At 38.4% G+C, this 27,094-nt stretch overlaps 1 protein-coding gene across 2 annotated transcripts in view; it reads left to right on the top strand.

Annotated features, from left to right (window-relative positions):
- The window catches only part of CDC40 (cell division cycle 40), a 38,630-nt gene extending 14,817 nt beyond the window's left edge, over positions 1–23,813 (top strand). For both annotated transcript variants that reach the window (XM_066994431.1, XM_048081107.2), the window contains exons 4-15: positions 4,968–5,051; positions 6,706–6,845; positions 7,483–7,579; positions 9,261–9,400; positions 10,351–10,425; positions 11,090–11,135; positions 12,634–12,735; positions 13,861–13,976; positions 14,267–14,400; positions 19,485–19,561; positions 21,810–21,954; positions 22,885–23,813. In XM_066994431.1, the coding sequence (XP_066850532.1) occupies positions 4,968–5,051; positions 6,706–6,845; positions 7,483–7,579; positions 9,261–9,400; positions 10,351–10,425; positions 11,090–11,135; positions 12,634–12,735; positions 13,861–13,976; positions 14,267–14,400; positions 19,485–19,561; positions 21,810–21,954; positions 22,885–23,062 (1,334 nt within the window). In that variant the 3' untranslated portion in view covers positions 23,063–23,813. The remainder of the gene's footprint in view (positions 1–4,967; positions 5,052–6,705; positions 6,846–7,482; positions 7,580–9,260; positions 9,401–10,350; positions 10,426–11,089; positions 11,136–12,633; positions 12,736–13,860; positions 13,977–14,266; positions 14,401–19,484; positions 19,562–21,809; positions 21,955–22,884) is intronic.
- The last annotated feature ends 3,281 nt before the right edge of the window (positions 23,814–27,094 follow it).

The following is a 27,094-nucleotide window of genomic DNA, read 5'->3' as shown; positions in this document are numbered from 1 at the left end:
CCGTTGTATTTTTACGTGCCAAAGAGTGCTTTCTGTCTAATTATAGCAGTATTGTCCTACCAGTTTTGTTACCTTCTGAATTTGAAACAAGATGGTCAAATTTCACTATGTGTTATTTCACTGTGTGTGTAGGACAAGAGGAAATGGCCTCAAGTTGCACCAGGGGAGGCTGGATTTCTTCACTGAAAGCTTTGTGAGGCATTGGAACAGGCTGCCCAGGGAAGTGGTTGAGCCACCATCCCTGGAGGTCTTCAAAAGACATGTAGATGTGGTGCCTAGAGGCATGCTTTAGTGGTGCTAGGTTAACAGCTGAACTTGATGATCTTAGAGGTCTTTTCCAACCTGAATGATGCTATGATTTTTAGCTTCTGCTATTTTGTATGCATGCTCAGGCCCTCAGTTTAAATAGGATTCTGTGCTTATTGCTGTCCTTCTTACCTCTGTTTTCAAATTTCTGTGCTACCTTTCACTTGAGGATATATATATTTTTTAAGTTTGTGTGTTGTGCCAGATCACTTATTTTTCTTTAACTATTGTCTTTCCCCAACTGTTTAAGCAAAAAGCCCTCCTTGAACCTTTTCAGTACCAATAACCTTTTTAATCTACGCAAAACCTACCCATCTTACTGAGGTCCCCTTCATTCCAGAGACTCAGAGAGGTGGTGTTGACACAAGCACTGGAGATGTTTTAGATTGGCATCAAAGATCTGCAGCTTCTCTTTGCAGTAAACAACCTCTTGAGAACCATCTGCCCTTCCTGCACATATTTTATACAAATTCAAAAATACTGCAACCTTAACCCAATCACTTTTGTACAGTCCCTCAGTCTATGGAGAACAGTAAGAGCATTCTGAATGCAAACCTCAGATCTCTGATAGATCAAGCAGACCTCAGCTTCTTTATCAAGAACATCTTTGTGATACCAGCACTTAGAAGTAGTCATAGAGCTGCTACCATCTTTTCAGCCTTTGTCTGGGATGCAAACCACTGTAGTTCAGGCATATCATACACAAAAAGAATCATCAAGTCTTAAACAGGCCTACTGGTTCTCCATTTTTCTCTTCTAGGCCTTCCTCCACCCTCCAGCATTTTATCATTCTTGTTACTCTGAATTTCTATCCATTTTTTTCCTTAAAATACCTTGCCTAAAACTAGATCTGCTATTCTAGACTAGGTCTTGACAGCTCTGTTCCATGTTTTACATGGTTTTTCTTTTTCAAGAAATTGCAGATTACTTTTTTCCTCAAGTGTCAGATTGACTTGTTGAGTGTAAAACCACCACTACCCTTGCACAGTCCTTATCATTTTTTCCCTGTACCTAACCGATTATTTATTTTCTTTTTTTTTTTCTCCTGAAGTGAAATATTTCACACTTGGTTTTGGTGCCAGCTGCTAGTTGTACAGGTATATGATACTTTGATGGCATAATCCATAAAAATACTGAACAAAATGGTCTGGGCTGGTCATTCTGTAATCTTATATGAGATCCTCTCATATAAGTTTGATGGAAAGCCATTCACAATGAGTCAATGAGAGTCTGACCTTTTCTTAGTTGGTAATTGATGTTGCATCTTACAGTCATGGGTAACATCACTTACATCATTTTGTCTATTCAAGAGAAGGCTTTCTCTGGGGGCGGGGGCGGGGGGAGTATTTTCAAAGTCATTGCGTTGTAAATGGCCAAACCCCAAACTAGCATTATTCTTCCAAGGTTGTATTCTTTGGGGCACGGCTAACAAGACTAAGAAGTCCTAAAATACGAGCGCTTGTTTGTCTGCTGTACCTGTACCCTTAGCAGAAGCAGGCTCTTTTCTTAATGATTCCTTTTCGAGCTCTGTTCAAAAAAAAAAAAAAAGTGGGAAACTAGTATACTTTCCTTAATTATGTGTGCATATGTAAACTTTCAGTGTAAAGGGGCATTACAGATTTTTTTTACATGTTGCACACACACTGTTCATGAATACGAACGTGCATGGCAGGCACGTCCTATGAGGAGAGGCAGAGGACACTTGGGTTGGCCATGCCTGGAGAAGAAGGAGGCTCAGAGGGGACCTCGCTGCTCTCTGCAACCCCCTGAGGAGGGCAAGGAGATGCCAACCTCTGCTCCCTGGTCACCGATGTCAGGATGTGTGGGGCTGGCCCAAAGCTGTGCCAGGGAGGTTCAGACTGGACATTAGGAAAAATGTACCATGAAGGTGGTCAAACACTGGAACTGGCTTCCTGGAGAGATGGTTTTGGACAACACTCGCGATAGTATGCTGTAATTTTTGGTTAGCCCTGACGTGGTCAGGCAGTTGTACTCAATCTTTGCAGGTCCTTTCCAACTGAACTATTCCAATCTTAATGTGGTTAAAAAATCATTTCATACCTAGTTCGGCCTCAGTACTACGCTAGAAGTGGACGGCTTCATTCATGCAGCATTTAGTGTTTTGATGCCTCTCCTTCCCAAGGTATTAAGGTCTTACTGAATAATAAAGACTTCTGCCCATGAATCTCAAAGCCCCTTTATTGAGTATTCAGTAACTTGGTTAAAACAGGATTATTGTATCAGTAAGACTGATACTTTAAAGCTTAAAATGACTCTGACTTGAAAATTAAACTTACGTATTTTTTACGTTACATGCAAGGCGGACAGTCACTGTTACCTCTTACAATTGTAGACACTTCACTGCTTTGATTCTGCGGGAAGGCCCCTTCGGTCAGCATCAGTCCAGAGATATTGTTTCACGTACAGAAGCTACCTTGGGTTCCTGTGCTGCATTGCACGGAGCGGTGTAGATGTCTTTGAAGTAGCTGTCATTCTGGAATCTGCATCAAAGTCTGATTATTTAACCAATCATTTTCAAATGCATTGGAGTTACGGACGTAGGTGGAATTGTACCTTTCCTTGCTAAAAAGCAGTATGAAATGTCTACCTCCCAAATAAAGCTGAAGGAGACGTAGGAGTCGAGGCACTTTATGTGGCATACCAGCTGAGTAGGATAAAAGCAGGCTGTCTTTTGCAGCTGCGTTTAGGAGCCTCAGCCAGAAAGAAAAGATTCTCTTTCACAAACCCACTAGAAAGTAGAAATTGTTCAGAGCTTTTCTATGACAATGATGCTGGACCAAATTCAATCCAGCTATAAGAAGCCTCCACTTCCACGGGAAGCTGTGCTTGGCCCAGGGGCCCTATTCATTCGAATACTGTCCCTCTTTTACAAGTACTGAGCAAATAGAGTCCCAGAGACTGTGTCAATACAGTTGGAGGACAAGAAAACCACTGTATTGATTTTGACATAAATCCAAAGTAATATCTCTCTGCTGTTAACAGAAGCCATATAGCTTGGAAAAGAACTCACTGAAATACTGCCTTAATAAAAGCAGGCAGTTAAATTAGTGAAAGTCTGATTGCAGTGTCTGCTCAATTTGGTTATCCATGGGAGTAAAAGATCTTCTAGGACAGCAGTGTTCCTGAGAAACGGTTGGGGATTAACTCCTTTGGCTATTGAGATGGTGTTGATAGGTTCTCAAGTCGTGTTCTTGCAAGTGCCTTTATAGGCTATCGGTCTCTGGGGGTGACTGCGTGATCTCCCACTGTTCGTGATTTTCATGATGGTTTCTGTGAACCAGCATATAAGCTAATTCTTGTATTTTTGTTATAAGATTTCTTTGGTTTTGTGTGTGTGATTACTTTTACCAGAGGGTTGATGTCTTCATTGTTGTTGTTTTTCCTGATAGAGAAATCCTCATTGGGTCCTCAAGGGACAGTTTGTCATTTGAGTAATGTTTAATAAAAAATGGCGATGTGTCCACCAGGGTGCACTCTTACCCAAAAAAAAAAAAAAAAATAGTGGTCAGTAACTGTTCAGTGCACCTGTTCCTTGGAAATTAGATGAGATTATTTGTCTGGTTTATTCTTGTAAGATCATCCTATCCACTTCAGGACAAATGGAGAGAAACTGTAAGATATGCATATTAAAATGAGAAACCTCAGTACCGAAAATTGTGAATATCTTGAATATCTACAAAATGATGATACATTTTATAAATTATTTATAAGAGTAAATGCAGCTTTTATTTATTTTTTTAAAACAGGACTCAATAGCTGCAATCAGGAAATGAAGATGTGAATACTTAATTATTTTAAAAATTAAAGGCCATTGCTACTGCTTCTGGCACCTTCCAAGCTACTTAAAACAACTGCTTTCAAGTTGAGGGAGCAAGCTTTCCCAACCTTGACAGGAGGAGGCTGAAATAATTTCTGCTGGGGGAGACAGAATATGCACAAAGCCCTAAAAAACTTGAGTTGCTTCCATTCCTCTTTCCCGTCTGTCTTCCTCCTGGCTGCCACAACAGACCCAATGGAGGGTCTTACTGGCTTTGCCCTGAACTAAAGGAGTATCTGTTTAAAACCATGTGCCACTAACATTAAATCTAGAGTTAAGTCTTTCCCTTACAACAGCACATTACAACACAAGAACATTGTTGTGACATTCCAAAAAGTGATGTGTCAGATTACAGCAAACTGGGCTGAATTCAGTGTTGACCTTGCATGGAGCAGGGTGTCGGGCTAGAGGCCTCTTGGGAGGCCAGAAAGATTCTGTGGCTTTGCCCCTGTGATATCCTCTCTTTGTGTCTTACCTGAATTGTTGCTTATTGTACATGTTTTCTTTCTTCTCTGTTGTGCAGATTTAAGCATTCTGGTAGCAATGCATACCCAAGGACCTCATGGCAGGGGGGCTGGACTAGGTGATCTCTAAAGGTCCCTTCCAACACAAACCATTCTATGATTCTGTGGTAATAACTTGTAGTAACCCTAATACCCAGGTCAAGTGAATGAAATTTCAAAGTAGTTATCATCCTGAGCTTCATCCTGAGCTCCTTGAGCACCAACTAGAAAAAAATTCATGGAACATAGGGGGAGAGAGTACATAAAGTTGTACATCAAAAAGAGAAAATAACGTTATTTTGTTTTTCTTTTTGTTCCAGGTTATGCATTAGATCCATCTATAGATAACCCTGAAGTTGCTACCAAGTATATTGGATCTGTAGAAGAAGCTGAAAAAAATCAAGGTAAATAATTCAGAATCTTATATAAATTGATGAGTACTTCCATTTCTTCCTCAGTAAGAAATGGAACAGGTACTAGTAGAGGAAATAATTATGAGAGTCTTACCAATGAAGATGTGTTGCAATTGTAATGTTATGAGCGAAGAGAGGTACTGGGGGACTTTGTTTTCCTGAAGTAGCAAATATATCAGGCTATCACTTGTCAAATTTCATATCTGGAATTGGAACTCTTACGTGTAATTGCATGGATAACATTGATTTGTGCATTTGAGCAGAGCTTTTTGGTCCTCTTAAATTCTGTCATAGGTAAGTTGTTGCATGTTTGCATTAGGACTTTTGTGTGCTATGATAACCACTTAAACTGTGCTGCTCAGTAGCAAACTGATCATTCTGTAAGCAACCTCTAGCACTCCTGTTGGGAATTGCATGTTATCTCCGCTTAGCAGAGTTAAGCTGCTTGGGTTATTTGGAAAAGAAAAAATGCTGGAAAGTTGCCAGATGGTAAAGGCATAGCATGCCACTGAGAGGATTGACTACCAGAAGCATGGGGTTTGTAATTAATACATTGATGCAAGGTACTTACCACTGAAAGTGACTTGTTAGCATATGAAATTGTAGTTTAGTGTAAAGTAAATCTAGTGAGGATATATCATACTATAGCCCAATATTAAGTACTGAATTTGTAAAGTAAAAATGTGTAAACATTAGTTATGCTTTCCCTTGCATGATTTTTTTAAACGTTTTATTTGCATATATGTATAAAGGTTCTTTATTTCTGTTTTCTCTTCCACGGAATATATACAAGGTTATTTCACTCTTTCCTTCCAAAATAAGAAAAAGAAAATAGACTTATTTTGACATAGCCATCTCTGTCCAATGTAGTTGCTAAGATTAAATAATTTCAGAAGTAAAACATATCCGTTCGAAACTACAGTTTCAGCAGTATTATTTTGAGAAACCTTGTGACTTTAATATACCATTCTTCTATATGACCATTTTAGCTTTTACATTGCCTCTTTCCTTTTGTTTACACAAAAATCTTTTTGTTTCCCTTTCCCTAGAGGAGTACTACTGATGCTGTAGGAAAGCATTATTTGAAAACTGCACACTGGTTTTGACAGATGAAGTTCAAGGGCACAGTATTTGTGATAAGCTAGCATTTATGGGAAGGAATTAGCTAGTGTTCGGAAATAGATGACTGTGATTTATTTTCTTTCTGCATTAAAATGCACAGTTGTAATTTGGATTTGGGAAGATTTTTGGGTTTTGTTTGTTTTGGCCTGCTTGCTTGTGGTTTTTATTTGAAACAGAGGGGTAGGGGGATCAGAAGCCAATTGTTAGGACTCTACTTTTTTGAACTCTGCACTATTTATGGTATGAATACCGATGTGTTCGTACAGTCTGCAGGCTTATTGTTAAAAACACAAGGAAACATGTATGGTTAAATAGTAATTTAAGTGTCTCTTCCATTACTGTACATAGCTAGCAGTGTTCATAATTAGAAAAGTTAGCAATGCTTTGGCACCAAAATCTGTTTTCCGTTTTCCTGTGTGTATTGGAGGGGGTGGTGGTGGTAGTGTGATTTTTTTGTTTTAGACTGCTGTGATGTGTTGTATTCTGTGTTAGCAGCTAGGCAGTGCATTGTTTCTTTCTGCAGGTTTAACAGTGTTTGAAACAGGACAAAAGAAAATCGAAAAAAGGAAGAAATTCAAGGAGAATGATGCATCTAACATTGATGGTTTTCTGGGACCATGGGCCAAGTATGTTGATGAAAAAGAAGTAGCCAAGCCATCAGAAGTAAGTACTACTTTAACTCAGTAGATACAAGTTGTTAGTACATTGTGGTGTAATAATACGTAACGTGGTGGTTTTAATAGGGATCCAACTGCACTAGTAGTTTGTCTCAACCAGAAGATCCATGCTGTGCTTCATGGTAATAGAAATGTTTCGGGTGATTTGTTTGAGTAAGGTGTTCTGAATATTCTGCATTCAATTATTTGAAAGACTGTTTGGAAATAAAATAGAATGAATTGTATTTATGTGCCATGTGTAGAGTCCGATAAAAGATGCTTATAAATAGGAGCAGCTTGAAAAAGACCTGAAAGTAAAACTGTAATAATAATAAAAAAGGGGTGGGGTAGCAGCTACTTAACCCTCCAACCAAGAAATGTCCTTCGCATTTAGTCAGTGATGCTTAGCTGTAGTCTTTAAATAAAAAGATTTTATTTAATTATGTTCAGTGTACACAGCTTTTCAAATTAATCTGATTTTGATAGAAGTATTCTCTTTATTGAGGCTTAGAAGAATTTCTGATCTCATTTAGCAAGTAAATGTGTTTTAAGTAGTAAGTAAACAGTAATGCAATTTTGGAATTTGTTATGTCATTCTGAATGTTTAAATTTTTAAAAGTCATGATCATGTTTTATTTTTCCAGGAAGAACAGAAAGAGTTGGATGAAATAACAGCTAAGAGGCAGAAGAGAGGAAAGCTGGAAGATGATAAACCTGGAGAGGAGAAGACTATATTACATGGTAATGGCATCTTCCTGCCTGTTCTCATTTTCTTGCTCGCCGTGTTTTCTTGCCTGCTGTGTTAATTAGTAAGGATGGCAGACAGCCTCAGCAGTTTTGCTGAGACACCTTGATGTTTCTGTTTTGGAGATAATAGCGCTCAGAGGCATAAGCATAAAGGACAGAGAAAGAGATAAACTTGGACCAATTCCACTTCATACTGTGAAGAGCAGCGTAGAAATGTCATCTTTCAGGCTACTGGTTTTAGTCATTTTTCATGTTACTGGGCATTCATATATCTTTCTTATTTTACAGAGCAAAAAAAAAATTAGGTTATGAGTTTGGCTTAGTTTGAGCTTCAGAATTACTGCAGTTCTGTGTCTCAGTACTTTCATCAGCAAGTAGTGCTTTGAGTTGTGGCTCACCTACATGCAATTTAGAAAATCACTTGGACTCGGTACTTCCTCATTTCTTAACGTAAAGGCTCTTGCTGTCATACTATGAATAATTATGTATGAAATAATTACCCTATAGCATATGGTATCTTCAAAGAAAATTGTCAAGTAAGTAAAATTAAGTGATTTTTGGAAACTGTTATTTCAACTGCCTGTATGCAAAACAGCCCTGCCTTACATTGCTTGGCACAGAAATTTAGCCCAAACTGAGTCTCTCTTTTTGTGTGCCACTTCCTGCAGCCAGGTTCCTACACACAAGCTGGAGCATCTTCTTATATGCATTAAACGGGAGTGGATGAGAGAGATACTTCAGTGATATTAGTGCTTCATTGTATTTATATGCAGTAGGTTAGGACAATATTTGTTGAATAGTGACAAACGTAAACTTGAAATTTTAGTCATTGAGCATCCTGTAGAATAACTCTTTGTATCCAATTTTCCTTGGTCTCTAAAGCTTCATAGTGAAAGTCCTTACAAGATAAACATTAATCTTCTTGAACACAAGCCTTCCCCAAGCCATTTTGTAGACACCTTTAATCATTAATACCGAGCAGGAGGTCACATATACAAACAAAACTGCCACAGTAATATCCCAGAAACTGAGAAATTGATTTAGTCAGTGCACAGCTTAATGTCATCACTATCCAGCACAAGTCTACTTTGAAATAATCCTTTCAAGCACGATGCATCCCTGCATGTCTGACTGTCCAATCTCTTCTGTTAAATCTAGTTCAACAGCAGGTGTTGGCTGCTGACCAGTATTGGTTGACCAATATTCATTCACATTGGCTAAATGGATTTTTTTTTTCTCTGGTTTGCAATTCTGTTGACATGACTGATGCAGCACAGAGCTGGCTGGAATGTAAATTGCAAGCAAATGCCAGGCTTAGAGCTGCACACTCTAATCTATGTGGGGTTAGTGTAAGCAGACCATTACCGGCCTGAGGAACTCACTTGTGTTTTGATAATGAGTCAGATCTGTAGGGGGTTAGATTGTTCTAATGTTCAGATTTTCAGATCCCAAGCAGTTTGCTTTGTTTCAGACTTAATTTGAGCCCAACTGATGTCAAATAAGTTTCCACATCCATGTCCTATGAAGTGGATTTCTTTTCTTCCCCCCCAGTTCAGAGCAGAACAGCTGTGTTGAGAAAAGCCTTAACCATGTGTAGTAGTTGAGTCTTTCTAAGATAATTACCTCATAAAATACAATCTATTGGATTCTCAGATTTCTCTCTTTACCTTTTTAGTTAAGGAAATGTATGACTATCAGGGGAGATCTTACCTTCATGTTCCTCAAGATGTTGGAGTTAATCTCCGTTCTACAGTGCCACCTGAGAAGTGCTATCTTCCAAAGAAACAAATCCATGTATGGTCTGGACATACAAAGGTAGGAAGTTTGTGAGTGTACTTTTTTATTTTTATTTGAGAAAAACTTCATTTGTGTCTGAAGCTAGTAACTTCTATAAAACTGAAGTATCAGTAGAAGGAAGGAATATTTTTCTCATTTATGGCACGTAGCTCATGGCATTGTACGCCCCATGCAAGATGTTTGCATGGTCAGATGTGATTGTTTCTGATACCTCCATATACTTTTACATGAACATAGTGACTTTCTGACATCCTTTAAAGGGACTAATAGTCTTCATTCACCTCTGTGGGATTTGGAGTTATTTTCAAAACTATCGTGCATAAGAGGAAGGCTAATTCTAGAGATCGTTGAAAATGCGTTTGTAGAGTAAGTGCTTAAGAATTATTTCATATTAAACTTAAGAAAATAGGTTTTGTGATTATAATGCATCAGCATTACAAGATTTCCAAATATGTTTTTTAACTTATCAGTTTTATTTGTTGTTACGTCACGTATACAGTTTCTTATTGCCAGAGCCTGTAACTATATACATACTTCTAATATTAAAAGCATTTCACTGGTCAGGTTCATAAAAGCCTATACTCAACTTGCTGCTTCTTTTGTCTCTAATATTCAGTATTCCTTCTGGGAATATATTGTGCTGCAATGGACAGCACCTTAATGGCAGCCAAAAGATAGAAGGAAGTGTGTGTTCAAAGCTGTTACCCTCAGCCACAACTTGTATTTCTTTGCTGTGATTACCACAGTAACGGTGTGAATGCTGAAGGAGGGTGTATGTGCAGCTGTTGAACTGAATCAGTTTGGTGCTAATAACAATGTTCAAAATGCACTGCTGTTTTTAAAATGGAATGTTAGGTTATTTCTTTGCAAGGTGCAGTTTAACTTTTTGCCTACAAAAGGAAAGAGGGCAAGTGAACTGAGGAAATATCTACATGCTCTGCTTACTGTTAAATTGTCCTTATTTACAGGGTGTCAGTGCAGTTAGGTTGTTTCCTCTGTCTGGGCATATGCTGTTGTCTTGCTCTATGGATTGCAAAATTAAGGTGAGTTATTTTTTAATTTTTATTTATGTATTTTATACCATCATTGAATACAGACCCTGCATTTAGAGTACGTAAACACTAGGTAATTCTACCAAGGACCATTTCTTTTTTGTTTGTTACTTTTATTTTCTCACTTGATTTTTAGATTACAAGTTCTCTGGAACAAAGAATAATACACAAGATGACGTGGGTGTTAGAACAGTGTTAATCATTTACTAATAGCATTTAGAAGGTCACAAGTTGTTTAGGTTATTGTCCTTGCCATCATTGTAATTAATTTTCTATGAAGCTTAGCTTTACAGCTAGAAATAGGCTTATGCTGAAGTGGTTTACTGAAGCATTTGTGGCTTTGAACTAATGTAGTTTTAGTCCATGATATGTCATATTAGAAAATTGATTTTTTTTTTTTGACTAGTAAAATCTTAAGGATTTTAAAGTTTAAATTTGGTATGTTTTTGTAATTATTTTAAGACCTTTTTTTGCTAATAAGAAGATGACAGCATTCTTGTGAATTCCTGCATAGGTAGTTGTCATTAATCAGTTGATGTCTTATGTTTGTAATTAATTTCTTAAAATATGTTGTCATATATATTTGCACTTAATTTCAGCATCTTTTTTTTAACAATTGACATACTTTCTCCCCCATCCTTTTTTTCCTTTCAAGCTATGGGAAGTATACGGTGATCGAAGATGTCTACGAACGTTTATTGGTAATAACATTTTTTTTAAACTGAGTTCTTAATGTGTGTGTGTATGTATGTGTATATATATATATATAAAAAACAACTACATGGAAGGACATGATTTAGGTTAGTTTATTACTTTATCTTAGAAAAGATCTGGAGGCATCCAAGGTAAATGGTACTCAGTGTAATGTTGACAATAAGAATTTTTAAAAGTACAAGTTTTTAGCGAACCTTTGGCCTTATTCCAGGCAATACTCCTTTCCAAAGCCAAAATTATGAAATGGAATTTCCCTGTCTTCATAGTGAGAACAGCCGCCCTCTGTATTTATGCAGGGAGGGCATCTTTCCTTAACTACGTAATCTCTTATGTACTCAGTTTCTAGTGCAAAAGCATGAGAGGTTTTTGTGTCTTTGGTTTTTTTTTTTTTTTTTTCCCCTAGTTCAGGTGCAGTCTTTGTTCATGTAACAGGTGCTTTTTAAAGCAGATGGTTGAGAGAGAAAAATACAAACTTCATAGCAGCGTTGAATACAGAACAAAAGCAGCTCATTCCCCTTTTGAGATGGGAACATTTCTAGAACACTGCTTGAGTGAATATATGTTGAATAACAACAAAAAAGTCTTTTTATCTGATACCGTAATGACAGCAGTGTGGCAGAGGAGTGCTCAAAAAGGGTTCTCTATCAATAGACTACTCTTTCTGAACGGTTTGACTGTTTTTCTCCAAAAGTCCGTATTATCAACCTGATTTGCTTACTATTTTAGTATTTATGAAAATTTCCTTGCTGTTTTATATGTATATAAATATTATATATAATATTATTTATATGTAATGTAAATATGTATAGCTATATGTATTTGTATGATCACATATAGCTATATATTAGATATTTTTAATGTGTATAGTTCCAGTGCCAACATTTTAATGAAAGGCTTCAAGTCTGGTTCGATTCTCAACTGAAAGTATTGGGCTGAGGAGTAGCAAGGTTAACACCAGATGAAAGCGTTCTTAATTTTCTAATCTAATATTTTCCATGTTTCATACTTGATTTTTTCATTTTAAACATTTCTCCTTTAAATGCATCTCTTGTGGTGTTTGTCCTTCTTTTTTTTCCTTAGATGTTGTCGTTTATTACAATGTTTTAAACTTCTCTTGCAGCTCTTAACTGATCAGAACAGTCTTTGAACCCAATAGTACTTAAAATCTTGCTTGCATATCAATTTATGAATGATGCACAGTGCATGTTTCTGTGCAGTGCTGTTGTTTCTCTCTCCAGTGCTTTAGTTGTGGTTTTGTTTTGTTTTTTTAAATAATCATCAGTCTTTAGGAGTTGCTTGTTCTTTGCCACTTGAATGAATCACTGTGCTGAAACTAGGTTTACTAGCGCTCATGAAGAATTTCAAGCAATTTCCTTGTTCTTCTTGCTTTGCTGAAGATGGTAGCAGTTAACTGGAATGTTTTCCTCCAAAAAAAAATTAATTCTGAGCATGAATGACTAAAAGTTTATTACATCTTTTCTGCAGGACATGGTAAAGCTGTTCGAGACATCTGTTTTAATAATGCTGGCACTCGGTTTCTTAGTGCTGCATATGACCGCTATATTAAACTCTGGGACACTGAAACAGGTAGGCTTATAATTCTACACACTGTTACATGGCACTGTGGTAAATACCAAGACATATTGTCAGTCAGGTTGTAAAACGTTTTTACTACATCAATTAATTGCATGTTTATGTTTACAGGCACAACTTAAGTAATGAAATTGCACTTTAAACCTAAATTCAATTTAGAAGAATTATTTCACTTGATCTTTCAGCTAACCTGAACATGAAGAGCATTCTGAATAGGAATCGACAGGAGAAATCAAGCTGCTGGTTTAGGAAGTGAAGGGATAGGTGTGATGCTTTCACAGAACTGGCTGGAAGATGCTCTGTCACATTCTGCTGCAAATAGTTTCTTCAGTTAAAAAGATTCAAAGTAAATTTTGTCAGTATTCTTTTAAACTAAGGGTGTTTGAAAGTAAGGAAGTTTCCATATTTGAAAAAAAATGTTGGCTTCCTTGGTTAGCAGTGGCACAAGTCTCATACAGGTGGCAGCCAGAAGGTAGGTCAGATCCTCCAGTCTTGGGTCAGAGCTCAGTTATGTGGACCACCTAAAAAAAAAAAAAAAAAAAAAAAAAAAAAAAAAAAGGATTGTGCTTTTGAACTAAAACAGGCTCCTGGGAGTTACGATTAATGCACAGTCAGGATATTTATGGCTGAGGCTGAGAGAGGAGGTCAGTGGTTTGTTTTCTAGCTGGATTACTGTTACCCTTTTTAGTCGTGGCAGTAAGGAATTCTTGCCTGAGTTCAAGTCTTTTGTTGGTGATAACTTGGATACTAGTCAGGTGATGCTTTGCAAAGACGCTGGTCAGCCTGTGATGTCTTGACTAGTCCTGATGTCCTTGATTATGTCCTGATGATATGTAGGCTGAAGAGCAATTACGTTGTTTGGAAAGCTGTAGTGATGGTATGGGTGAGTGTGTTTGTATGTCTTTTTGCAGATGCATGCTTACAAACACATGAAAGAATGCCTAACTAAAGTGTAGGGTAAATTCTACCCTCTGATCCTCTCAGGGCCTTTACAAAAGGTGTTTTCTGCTGTTAGTGAGGTAAAAGTAGAATGAATGTCTCTTTATCAATACCTGTAATGAACTCATCAGCCCTTAGAACTTCCCTCTTGACCCAATGTGTATGGTTTGTCTGTTTCAGGACAATGCATTTCAAGATTCACAAACAGGAAGGTTCCTTATTGTGTCAAGTTCAATCCTGATGAAGATAAACAAAACCTCTTTGTTGCAGGAATGTCGGACAAGAAAATTGTGCAGGTATGTCTGCTTAATACCTCACTTTCTTCTGATTCTGTCTTAAACGCTCCACCTACAGCTCGAGAAATGGTTAGTTTTACTTGGATTTTCTGATACAACTAGAATTTCTCAACCAGTTATTAAATATTTCCTTGTCTTTTTCTTTCTTTTTGCTAGACTTTCAAAGATTGTTGCTAGAGGATTTGCCTTCTTACCTGAAATTATTTCAAAATTTGAAATAATATTTTTTTAAGTCTGATATTTAGTGTAAAAAGAAAAAAAAAGTCTTATTCTGACTTCTTTAATTGTAGTGGGATATTCGGAGTGGTGAGATTGTGCAGGAGTATGATAGGCATTTGGGAGCTGTCAACACCATTGTATTTGTGGATGAAAATAGAAGGTTTGTGAGTACATCTGATGACAAGAGTTTAAGAGTCTGGGAATGGTAAGTTTTTAAAATACTGTGCTTTCTTTTTAACATAAAGTATATTGTAAGCAAACTGATAAGGTAGTTTATTCCCACAGGTATACATAGCACATAGAACTCAGTACACTTCCTCATCCTAGCTAAATGAGGAAGAGATGAATTTAACTACTACATAATTATATAAACAATTTTAGAAAATCTTTCACAAGAAAGTAAAACCAGAATGATCTCAGATATTGTTGCAAATTTCTGATACTGTTGAAGTTGGGCATATAGTCTGCATATTTCTTTGTTCTGCCACTCGGTCTAGTGTGGGTCCTAGTTCTTAAACAATTTTGTCCAGAAGAAGAAAACATTCCTTCCAAAATCTAAGTATAATCTAAGTATAATACTTACAATGTCTAGACATTATTAATGTTTAATAGTGAATTATTGTCCCTAGCTTACTGCCCTACTGTACTGCAGTATTTGAAAACTGTTTTTAAAGTCTGTAAAGTGAAATGTCTTAAATAGTCTCCGTTTTATTGGTGTCAATTTTATAAGGGCATCAGGCTATGTTTATTATTAGCATTAATTATTAATAATGTATTTTTAATGTTGTATCTTATTAAGATCTCTAAAAAAAAATATTCTGATCATTTAAAACTAGTTGCTTCCTATCCCATAGCTGAATACTAACGAACCTATTCTGGCTTAATGCTCAAGAGATTTCATAGATTTCCCTTCCTCCAAAGAAAGCACAAGACAGCCTTATCTGCCTGAAGCATGCTGCACTCTATTAGTGATCTCTGTTCTCTCTCCATTCCCCAAGGGTGTATTAGCCCTTAAAATAGCCTTTTAAAGAAAAGCTTGCTATGTTATGTTAGTGTGTATAGTTTTCAAATGCTTTGAACTTGGATACATTATAATATTATTTAATATTTGACCAATACATGAAATAACTATCTTAGTTAGCTTCATTTCTGTTTTTCTGGTAGTCTGCTTTTTGGGCAATCATCGATACACACAGTGTGAATACAACAGGTGACAGGAAAAATGACTCTATCCAAGAAAACCCACGTGAAACATCATTTTCAATGACTTCCAATTTTTAACATCTCTGGGGAGAAAACAAACCTCTCCTATTTCTAAAATGTTTTCCACGATGTTCTAGGTCTTAAGACTTTCTGTTTAGGACTTGAAGATTTCTCTAGGACTTCAAACCTCTTTTGGAAATTATTAATTCCGTATCTCTACATATCCATTTCATTTTGCTGTTCACACATGAAAAGCTGTTGCACAATACAGACATTAGTTTGACATCTCTGTGACTAATCGGTTCCTTCCCACCTTTTTTTATTTATTTTTAAATCTAGTCAAGAGACTCTAGTCTGTAATATTTAAATGTTACCCAAGCAGCCAGCAAAACCCACAGAGTGTCTGTGACCTGCTACCATTACCAGTAGCAGTGGTGGTAATGACCAAAGTCTGGGAACCTGGGATTAGGCTAGACACAGAATACTGTCAGCAGATGTTTTTTCCGAGAGCCCCTGCTCAGCTTTTCATGATTAGACCCTTTACTGAGCTCCTTAAAGAAAAAAATCTTTACAGTATCATATCTGCTAGGGAATGTCTCCTCTCTGTGAGTAGGAGGAGGATCTCACTTGCACAAATCTGTTACTTCCTTGAGATTGGATTGCCCTTCTTCTCTGAGCTTTGTGTTGATGGCTGAAATAAATAGCGAAGTGGGTGGATTTAGTCACTCCGTGGGGAAGAGCAGGAAAGGCAGAAAGGTTCTGGTATGGGAACATCACAACCTGATTGTTCCAGTAGCAGAAGTTTTTTCCTGGTGGAGAAAAAAATATGTACTGAGCTTCCTGTACAATGAAGAAAGAGCGTCCTTGTTCAGATAACAGGGAGGAATTGTCAACAGTAGACAGTATTCTGTGATTCAGTTGTTGGGAATTTTTTTAGTTTATAAAAGCGAATGCAGTGCTGTGTTCCTAGCGACAACTTGAAAAAACATTTGTCCATAACGTGCTATGATACACGGTTATTGGTCTGCAGACATACTTGACTCCAATATCCAGATTTTCACAACACATTGAAACTAAGCCGGTCTATTCAGCATATCAGATTTGGAGTTTGAAAAATTCCACGTCAAACTATTCTGTGCTGCACCTCAAATCCTTTTTTTCCTTAAGTTCATAAGGACAGTTATTCCTAAGCTTCGGGTGACGTGCTTACTGCACATTTTGATGCATTTCTTCGCGTTCCTCAGCCCAGAATTTCTTCAATATTCTACAGAAACAAAGCAGCCTTCAAAGTAATTTTGACCCGAGTATGGCCTTAAAAGCCAGTAATTAAAGCTGGTTTAATTGCTTAGTCTCAGTTGTCTAGAGGAATTTTGTAGTCTGTTTTGTACACGCTTCGGCTTGGCCAGAGCCGGTAATGGGATGTCATGTCAGACTTCATCACAGTCAGCAACTTCTCCCCTGAGACTCTAAATCCCCTTTCCCCAGGAGTTTGTGGCACGCACGTAGATGCCACTGGTAGCATGCACTGAATTGTAGTTGCCCGGCTGCTGAAAGTTCAGCCTGCAAACACAGGACAGGCTTTCAGACCAAGGTGGGTGTTCAGGAGTCCTGACAGGAGTACTTTAACATTTGCCTGCTTTTACTTTTCATTTGATTGTACCTTCACAGCAGCGAAGTTAAAGTTAAAACATGGGTATTATATTCTGTGTTCTCTTTTTGAAATGTAAAATATTTTGTCTTGTCTGCTTCCCATGCTTCTGACCCTACTTGGATAAACAGTGAAATAATTCAGGCAACTGACCTTGGAAGCTTTTATTTCCTTTTACCTTCGACTCAGCTAGCAAAGCAAGAGCAGTACAGCAGTAGCTTAGTGCTTATTTTGCCAGGCTTGGGAGGCTTGTCACGTCTAGAAAGCTATACCCCCCAGCAGGGCTTTTCACTCCATAATTCCTTGTAAAGATGCTGTAGTCTCCTGAGAGAGCTCTTCATGATGTACAGATCCCAGAAGGGGGTTGTTTTGCTTTTGTGGATTTTTTTATTCTTTGAAAGGCATTTTCTCTCTCCTGCTTGGGGAAGAAGTGGTATGAGAGCCCCAGATTATCATGTTTCTAGATCCTGACAGACAGAAGCTACTTTTGATATTTAAACATTTTCAGCCTTTAGAATGTTATGAAGTGGGGAAAAATATATAAGGATTTGAAGATCCTTAAATTTAAAAATTTGAACAAACAATGTATCGCATGATTTTTTAGGTCAGCCAACCATAACAGTATCTTTTTCAGTAATTTTTTAATTTTTGTTTTATTTCAAGTGAGGAGGGCATGTGCGGAGCGGGCTGATATTACTACTTATTTAGCAATTTGACTGGAAGCAAATGGGGAAACATAAATGTCTCTTTTTATCTTAACAGTCTAAGGCATTGTATTCTGCACCTGTCCTTACTGTGTCTGCTAGTTTTCAACATAAAACAGGTCTGTCGTGAATAAATTCTAGTAGATTAGCCTGCATTCATTTGTAAAGGGAGAGAAGGTGGAAAACCTACACTGCATCTAAACTTCTCACTGCGGTAGCATTCAGCATTGGAGATGTATCTTCTGTGATTTTATTTTAAAAAAAGATTTTTTAAATGTGGCTTCTGATAGGATTGCTTTTACCTAGAGCTGAGGACTCCAGGTGCCTGGTGGGCTGGGGGGTGCTGGATGTTAGGAGCTGGACAGGATCTGGCCTTGCTGCAGTGATGGCTTCGTGTCCTGTTCCAGGAGGGATTTGAAGGCGTCTGGGTATTCCCACAAAAGGGCAAGATGCGGCACGAGGTGCTGCACTTCCTGCGCTGTCATGTTGCTCAGAGATTGAGAACATGTCGTTAATCCTTTAGAGATCTGCTGTCCCACAGTAGGCTTAGGTTCACGCACTAGGGAGGTAGTTACCCCTGCACATGCTCTTCTCTACAGTGGGCTCCCCCTCCTCTGATGCTGAGGGGTAAATGATCTTACATTTATTTACCTTACAGGAGTACTGGTGTTGCTTCCTGACAACAGGGCAGCTTCGCACCCTGCTGCCCATGTGCACGTTGCTTAACGCAAGAGGACGGGAAATAACTTACTCCCCGATAAACTAGAACTGTAATTACCTTGCTAATGCTGTTAGCATTTCCCCTGACCGTACTGCCATCCAGCAAGGCTCGGTCAGTGAGTACAAGGCAGCCATCCACGCTCTCTGCCCTGACAGTGTCCTAAGCAGACTTTCTACTGTGTCAATTGTAGACACTGAGGCTAGAACCATCCCCTTTGTATTAATTGGTGTTGCTACAGAACATTTTGCACGTCTTCTAATGAATACACTAATCAAATCTTCTTTCTGCTGGAGATCTCATTGTTTAAGGAGGAAGCTGTGTGCACGTCTTCCCTTTCTACCAGCCTTCCAGCGTAGGGTGTGAGGAACGCTGTGGATATGCACAGCTCATTAATAACTCACTTTATATAGTGAAAACCAAATGGCTATTCTGAGGAGTAAGGATTAGACTGTAGAGTTTTTTTACGATGTTCCACGTGCCTTTGTACAGAACAGGGTATATTCTTAACATATACTGGCACAGTCCTGTAGGGAATTGAGACTGAGGAGTTGGCATCCCATTTGGGGAAATCAGGAGGAAAAGGTCACTGTCAGAGAGAAGTGAAAAAGACTCATTATAGTTAAAACTCAAGTCCTTAAGACATTCCAGTGAGATACATGCGTCTATCAGTCTATTCTTGTTACCTACATAAGCAGTTGGCAAGAGTTTCAGTTAAAATGGAGGCAATCGAGTATCTTTGTGTTAAAGTTTAACAGTTGGAATCAGGATTGTGCGGTAGAGTGTGGGTCACTTGGTTTGGAGTTAATTCATGCTATGAGAGATTATCCCATAAATGGTTCCACAACTGGAGTTCTCTGGGTGGGCATTTGTAATTTTGCCCTTTTCCACATCCTTGCTGTGGACAGCACCACTACGTTCTCCGTGATTCAGTGGCTGAGTAAATCATCTGACTCGAGGCAGCCCTTTGGAGTGTCTCCACGTCTTCATAAAACACATACTTCTTCCTTTTGCAGGGACATTCCTGTAGACTTCAAGTACATTGCTGAGCCAAGTATGCATTCGATGCCAGCCGTGACTTTGTCTCCAAATGGTAGGTTAACACTTTACTGCCTTCTTAGGCAGCTTACATAGGCATGTCTTACTGATTGGATCTGTAAGTTTGCCATGCTGCACTTCCCCGCGGCCCCACACAACCCTACCTTCCCAAAGGAGTGTGTATACATCTATTCCAAGATTGGACTGAATAAGGTTTTGATTTAAATGTTCTGAGAAGACCAAGTATGTCAAAATGAGGGGTTATACCAGGATAACCGTTGATTTAAATTTGGACCATCCAGAGTAAAAGGACTCTCCTTTTTTTCTGTAGAGCTATAATGTGTTCTTTGCAATATTTAAAATGTTAAGAGAAACAATGGTGGTAATTGACGGTGGCTGCAAACTACTAAGCAAGTTCATCAGTCCCTGTGGTGCTACTGATAAAGCAAAGAGTGATGATGTACATGTTCCTGTTAATGCTGTTTGTTGCTTTCTCTTCTGAATATAGCCCAAATAACACTTGCACAAGAGAAATTCTAAATTATCTCAGTGTTCCTGTATGTTAACGTTTCACTGGTGTTTATATTCTTCTATGAGAATCAAACTGAAGGAGGATAAAGGGTTAGTGCCTTCAGTAAGAAGTGAAAAATCTTTTTAATAGGACAAAATCTCTTTATGTGTTTTTGCCAAAATTAAATAGCTTTATTGCCAACGTTATTGAAGTGTTACTGGATTTACAGTTAACAGTCTCATTTGATGAGCAGTGGCTGACGAACTTGTTGCACAGCTAGCATTTTCAGCCAGCTATCAGCATCAAATTACATTTGCTTTGCAGTGTAAATATTTTATCCTTAATAATTGAAGTAGAGTTTTAATACAGAAAGGAAGATTCTGGAGAAAGAACGCTACATCTTTAAAATGTTAGCTTCCCAAGCCGGGCTATTTCAACCCATATTTCTGAGGTGGCACAACTTGCTGTATTCTGATCCAGTTTTCAGATCATCTCATTCTTCCACATTTGTATGAAACTTTGTGTTTACCAGATTTCTCATTCTTGTTCCTGATTGATCATTTGAGTATTTGATTTCTGTGGTGAGACAGTAAATGATGTTAGGAACGAAGTAGGGTCATTTCTTCAGCTCAAGATATCTCATTAATTAATATTATCTTGACCTACAGTAGTCCAACATCACACAGATCAAGGGCTTTCAGAATAATTACACTACAGATTGTGCCAGAGACATAGTGCATCATTTTGGAGTTAAATGAGTCCTTTAAAGAAAATTAAATAGAAAATTTTACAGAAGAAAACTTTCAATTTCTTAGAATCACAGAATGGTTTGGGTTGGAAGGGACCTTAAAGATCATCTAATTCCAACCCCCCTGCCATTAGCAGGGACACGTTTCCTTCTGAAGGGTGCAGGAGATGGAAACAGACCTTTAAAAAGTAGAAGAGAATAACACGTTTGGGGTACACATGCTGTTTATTTCTTTGGGAGTCTTAAGAAAAACCTCTAATTCCAAGATAGTAGCTGGATCAGATATACAGATAAGTCAGCACATTTTGTTATTGCTGTTCAAATAGGACACTGTGAAGACAGTGATGATATAAAGAGTTCAGGACAGAAGTCTCTGTTCTGTGCTGTTCTGTAGTGCATCATCTTCATTGGATTCTCAGGCAGGAGTTAATGGCGCTGCCAAGAAGCAGAGCGAAACAGAGTTAAGATTAGAAAACCCTCTTCTTTTTTTCTCTTAAATGTCTTCAGTAAATTATATTCGGTTAAGACACAGAATATGAAGTGATTCCAAAAACTTAAGGATTTTCAAACTCCCAAGTCCACCTTAGACCTGCTTTTCTCATAAAGAAAAATAAGAGGCGATCATCTTAGAGTACCCACAAAGGAGGTAATCAAACAGATTGCAGCTAGATGTTTTTTTCTCCTCATCTGAATTACTTGATTGAGTGTTTAGAATGTGTGCACCAGCAAGTTTACTCAGCAGCTTAACAACAGGTCAGTAAGTCAGTGGGGTTAATGCAGCATATTGTTATAACAGGCAGGGCTTTTTTACAGTTCTGAGGGGTTTTTGTGGGCATAGGCTTCCCAATTCCTGCCAAGCATAAGGTTCTGCCTCTTGTGGCAGTTATAAAGGGCAGAAATAAGGTTCTAGGTAGAAGCTGATACTGATGCATAATAAAAATCTGGATTAATATAGTTCAGGAAAAGTTATGTGTCTCAAACTTTTCAGCCAAGTCTGTTTTTTCACACATGGCACTCTGATATCTTTTTTTATTGCATTTATAGGGAAATGGTTGGCTTGCCAGTCAATGGATAACCAAATTCTGATTTTTGGAGCTCAGAACAGATTCAGATTAAACAAAAAGAAAATCTTCAAAGGTCACATGGTAGCTGGCTACGCTTGTCAAGTGGATTTTTCACCTGATATGAGGTGAGTTTTGTGGGAAAGAGTTTCATTGTAAATTTGCTAGCACAGACAGATTGATTTTTGAATCCTCTGCAACATTGATTGATGCACAGCCATTCAATTAACCCAGCATCAGACGGCTTACTAGCCAAGCAGCAGAATGGAAAGTTTGCTCTTGTGGCTTAATTAGACTAAGTTATACTCAACAGTTGGTCCAAACAACAGTAGAAAACAGTCAGTGTATTCCAGATTCCCCATTCTGCAGCGATGGCTTATGTTTCTGTGTCAGAGCATCCGGAGATTCCCCTTGTTTTGTCCAGACCTGGTGCAGCACAAGAGGCTTCCACATATGACTTGCTTCAATCTCTTTACTGTAGACTAGCTGCAAAGTCTTCCGAGAAACCTTAAGGCTTTATTCCTGCAATATGCATTTGTCTAGAATACCTGGGATTCAGACGTACTCACTTTTTCTAATTTGTGGGTCTGCTGTGGTGAATCCTGACTTGTTCAGAGAACTATCTTTTCTTCATCCTGTTTGCTCAGGAATATGCCGATACATTTATCATTGTATGTACGTAAGGTATTCATTACTATAAAAACAGGAGAATAACCTCAGCAAACCTGGAGGAAATAGTGAAGAAAAGTGTCTGTAACTTGCAGATAAACTTCTAGCTCTTTATCTTTGCCCGATGTTTTCTCTTCAGTTCCAGTAACACTGTGTATGGTATAATCACGTTGCTTAGCACGTTTACCTCGCAGCTGATGAATCACCTTCTGCAGGACTTGTGTGCTTTAGAGCACAGCATGAATGCTAATTCTCTGGCAGATATGTTTTCAGACTGTCAGATGGGAAGCTCGCTGGGCAAAGCTCTATTCCATTGCTCAATGTAAACTGTTAAAATACCAGCAGTCTTTGCACTTAATGCACCTTTTATTTTAATCCCTTTAATACAGCTATGTGATATCTGGAGATGCAGATGGAAAACTTAACATCTGGGACTGGAAGACAACAAAACTCTACAGCAGAGTAAAAGCACATGATAAAGTCTGTATTGGTGCAGTCTGGCATCCACACGAAACATCCAAAGTAATTACATGCGGCTGGGATGGTCTTATTAAACTCTGGGACTAACGAGGCTGCTACAAGGATCTAAAGGTGTAAGCCCTGCAGACATCTGAGACTGGAGTGAATTCAGCTGTGAGGATAGGTAGACATTTTGTAATACAGCTGTTCTCGGCTAGCTGTATATACGCTCTAAAAAATAGGGAATTTCAGAAGACTTGACTCAAAGGATATTGTTCGAAATGTGACATCTGTGTATGAGAATCTGAGGTCATCTGGAGCATGCAGAATCGAGTGTTAGTTTGTCCTGTCACTTTTTGTGCAAGATACTCTTGTAAAATAAAATAATTTTAAGAAAAACTATTTTTGTGGTTCTGGCTGTCAGAGATGTGGGGACTTAAAGAAGAAAACCAGCAATTGTGTAATTCTCTTCCTAAGAAGAAATCTTTGATACCTGCTGCAATAGAGCTGGAAAAGATGCATTTGTTTGTGGCTTTTGGCAGTATTTTGTTCTCCCCAAAATACTTCTACCTTTATAGAATACAACCATTTGCTAATATCTGTTAACTCACAGTAGGAATGAACTAATCAGAAGCTTGCAGCCCTCAATTAAACTGTATCAACAGAAAACCACGTTCATAAAAACCTTGTTTTGTCTGTGTTTAACAATTGTATCATGCTGATCACCAAGTGTCATCTTTACAAGTACTCCTCAGTTTGAAGATTTTGCCTGTAATGGTTGTGTGCTCGGTGTTTTTCTCTTCCCTTAATGTTGTTAAGTTCCAGTAAGCATGACATATTCAAAAAAAAAAAAAGAAAACACCAACAAAATGAATACATTGTATTATAAGCTCCATAAAGTTTCTGACAATTTAATGTATATACATGCCACACTTTTTCTCGTCAAAGAACTTATTTTTAATAAATCTTTTTATAAAAAAAAATTCTGCTTATCTTCATTCAGTTCTTCCATCTAGCACTGTCCATATGAAATATTTCTTATTGTTTGGCATTTTAATTCTCAGTTGTATCAGAGTTCAGATAAACTCATTTTCTGTTACCATTCATACAAAACTTGTAAATTTAAAGGATTTTTCCCCCTCCTAATTCTCTATCTGCTCTTGTTTTTAGGCCATAACAAATAAAAATGTGTAAGAAATTTATCCCATGTAATTACAGTTTTGGACTACACTCTGTTGTTTACTGTAAGTCCAACCACTGCTCATCAATTAAACAATAGTAAAAGAGTAATAGCTATAATTAGCAGGAGGATAGAAGATAAGGCATTTCAATAGTTGAGATGCAAAGAATCTCAAATTGTGTAGGAAGAAGGGCGATTTTTTCTTGTTTTCTATTTTTTTAAATCTACTGTTTTGGAAGGCTTGATTAAGAAGACTGTTCTTTCAAAGAATACATGAAACAAAAATTTCAAGATAGGCCTTTGTAAGTGACCAGGGAACTTAGGGATTTTAGACCAGCTGTCTGAAGCTGAGTTTCAGAGTCTTTTCACTATTCATTTATGTCATCACATAACTGTACCAAATGTACATGTTTTTCCTCTACTTTCCCATCTCAGTAGTCCTGTGTACCAGGGAAACTCTGCAGACCGCTTTCACGAGCAGAGCACTGGTACTACTTGTAAATTTTTGGTGTGGTTCTTTTCACAGGGAAGACTTGATTCCTGAGCTGGGTGTTGAGCTCTGATGTGCAGTGTGCCCTGTATGCTGCTTAAGGAGAAAATGGGCTGAAATAACTTAGAATGGCTTTTTTTTTTCCTTCAAATACATTTCCTAAATGGATACGTAGCAGTGTGCCTGACCATTAACAGCTTGTAAGTATAGGGAACTGGGGAGGAGGAAATACAGCAGATAAATTCCTTTGAAAAAATGTTGTATATTAGCTTCCCTATCAGAAGCATCTTTCCCAAATGCTTAAAAGCATGTAAATTAGAGTACACAAAATGTTTGGCTCGTAGTTGGTACTGCATTGTTCCATGCATCACTTTGTTCATCAGAGCTTTGTGTGTGTATACACATATCGAAGTGTGTAAGCTGATGTAGTAATACACGGGCTGTTGTCTTGGGAACAAAACCAAGAAGCATTGACTCAAGAAATCCTGGAGATGATGAATTAGGATTAAACGTGTGCAACAAGCCCTGAATCAAAATCCCGCTAGAAACTTTCAGATAAAATCCTTTGTCCTTCGCTGCTGGTCACCCTGTTAATCCCTTGTGGAATTTCTCACATCTGCATTGAAGCCTGCAGGGGGAATTTTTACGAGGATAATTCCCTCTTGTCAGCCTGAGAGTTATGAGCTCCACAGCTCTCGTTGTCAGCTATTTTCCTGTGCCTGAGAATAGGCGGTGGGTGTCTGTGTGGCTTCAGTCTAGACTTGTCTCACCAGCAGCCACCTGGGAACAGACTTCTTGCTGGGCTAATTAACTCTAATCATGTTGTTCTCTTATCTTCCCAATTTCATGTTTTGCCAGAAATTGGTCTGCTACAAATATCGGTCAGAACAAGTCTAGACTGAGACCTCTAGGCTGAACTTCGCATGTGAGCAGACAGCCACGGAAAAGCGGCTCTGTGAGGAAAGGAAGCAGCGTGTTTCAAGTTCCCAATTCATTGTCCTCCAACACTGGGCAGAGAACAAAACAAAGGGCTTCAAGCTGGAAGGAGCTCCTTGTGAGGGCTGGAGGCAAGCCTGTCACCCTATCTGGAAGGAATACTTGCAAGTTGGCAAGAAAGGCTGCTATGACAGCATTGCAATTTTGTTCCCCTTGACCATGCATCTCTAATTTTAAGAAATGACGTGGCTATGTGTTGCCACTTTTATTAATACCAATTACTTTTGCAGCGGGGGTTTTACGGGTAAGTGGGCCATCTCCATCATCCTTGGAGCTCTGCCTCGGGAAGTTGATCGTTCTTTTGGCCTTGTGCCATCTTCTTCTTGGACTCTTTTCATATGTGAGAGGGGGGAAATATCCCACATATCCTCACGCAACTTGCTGGTAAGAAGGCTGTCATTCTTGAAGCAGATGGTCTTGGCATCTGTCTTGCACAGAGTCTATAATAGTCCCCAGTAAGATGGGATGCTCAGTCTTTGCCCTCATTACAAGGAACAAATATCTAAATTACTGTACATCCAGAAAACTCCAACGTTGCCTTGTAAAAAGCCAATTTGTAGCAACAGGCAGATGTTCGATATACCATTTAACAGTGCGGTCTTCAAAGGCTGATTTAAACAGTAAGCCTTGCAAAGCTGAGAGCCCAGGAACACAATGTACTTTCCTTCTTTCTACCAGCTGGTCATCACAAGATCTTGCTCCTACTTGCTAGAAAGACTCCATATGACGAGCAGCCTGCATGAGGAGGAACAAGCAGGAGAGCAGGGCAGGGAGGGGAGCTTTGCCTGCAAGACTTCAAACAGTTGAACCTACATACCAAAACAATCAGCTGATGGGCACCTGTTCCTCTGGAGACTACTTAAAGACTTGCTACTGTAGGTTGATTTCACTAACATATACTAAAAATTTGAGTCACTTTTTTTGCAGTAAAATATTTCTTTACTGCCGGGCTAGCTGATTAAAAGACATCATATAGCACGGCTGTCTCGCAGTACTTGGAGAAAACTGCTTGTGGCAGAGTTATGTTTACAGAAGCTCCCTGCAGAGCTTAAAACAAGAGTTTTAGAAATAAGTTCCAGTTATGGTCAACTGGGCATGGAATTGTGCATTTGTGAGGTGCACTGGAAGTTTGGCCTCAGACCTGCTTGTTGTCTGGTTACATGGTAGAACATTTAAAATGTTAAAGCACTGAGCCTTACCGAGTCTCCTTTTAACTTGCTGCACTTTATGCCACTGGGAGACTGCTAAAATAAAGTGGTACTGCAGATGTATTGGGTTTGCCATTCAGAATAAGAGGCTATGACTAGTCCTTGAGGGTTTTTTTTGGTTAATCTGAAAGATGTCAAGACTAAAAGAGCCTGTTTGCCCTCTGATTTGGAAAGGAAGAGAACACAGATCTAGGGAGTAATTTCAGTCATATGAACTTTATGGAGCTTCAGGACTATTAACAGGTATACAGGCATGTCTCTGGGAG

This window comes from Anser cygnoides, chromosome 3, assembly GCF_040182565.1.
Source record: "Anser cygnoides isolate HZ-2024a breed goose chromosome 3, Taihu_goose_T2T_genome, whole genome shotgun sequence".
In the NCBI taxonomy this organism is placed as follows: Eukaryota; Metazoa; Chordata; class Aves; order Anseriformes; family Anatidae; genus Anser; species Anser cygnoides.
This window is presented reverse-complemented; position numbering and strand designations above follow the sequence as displayed.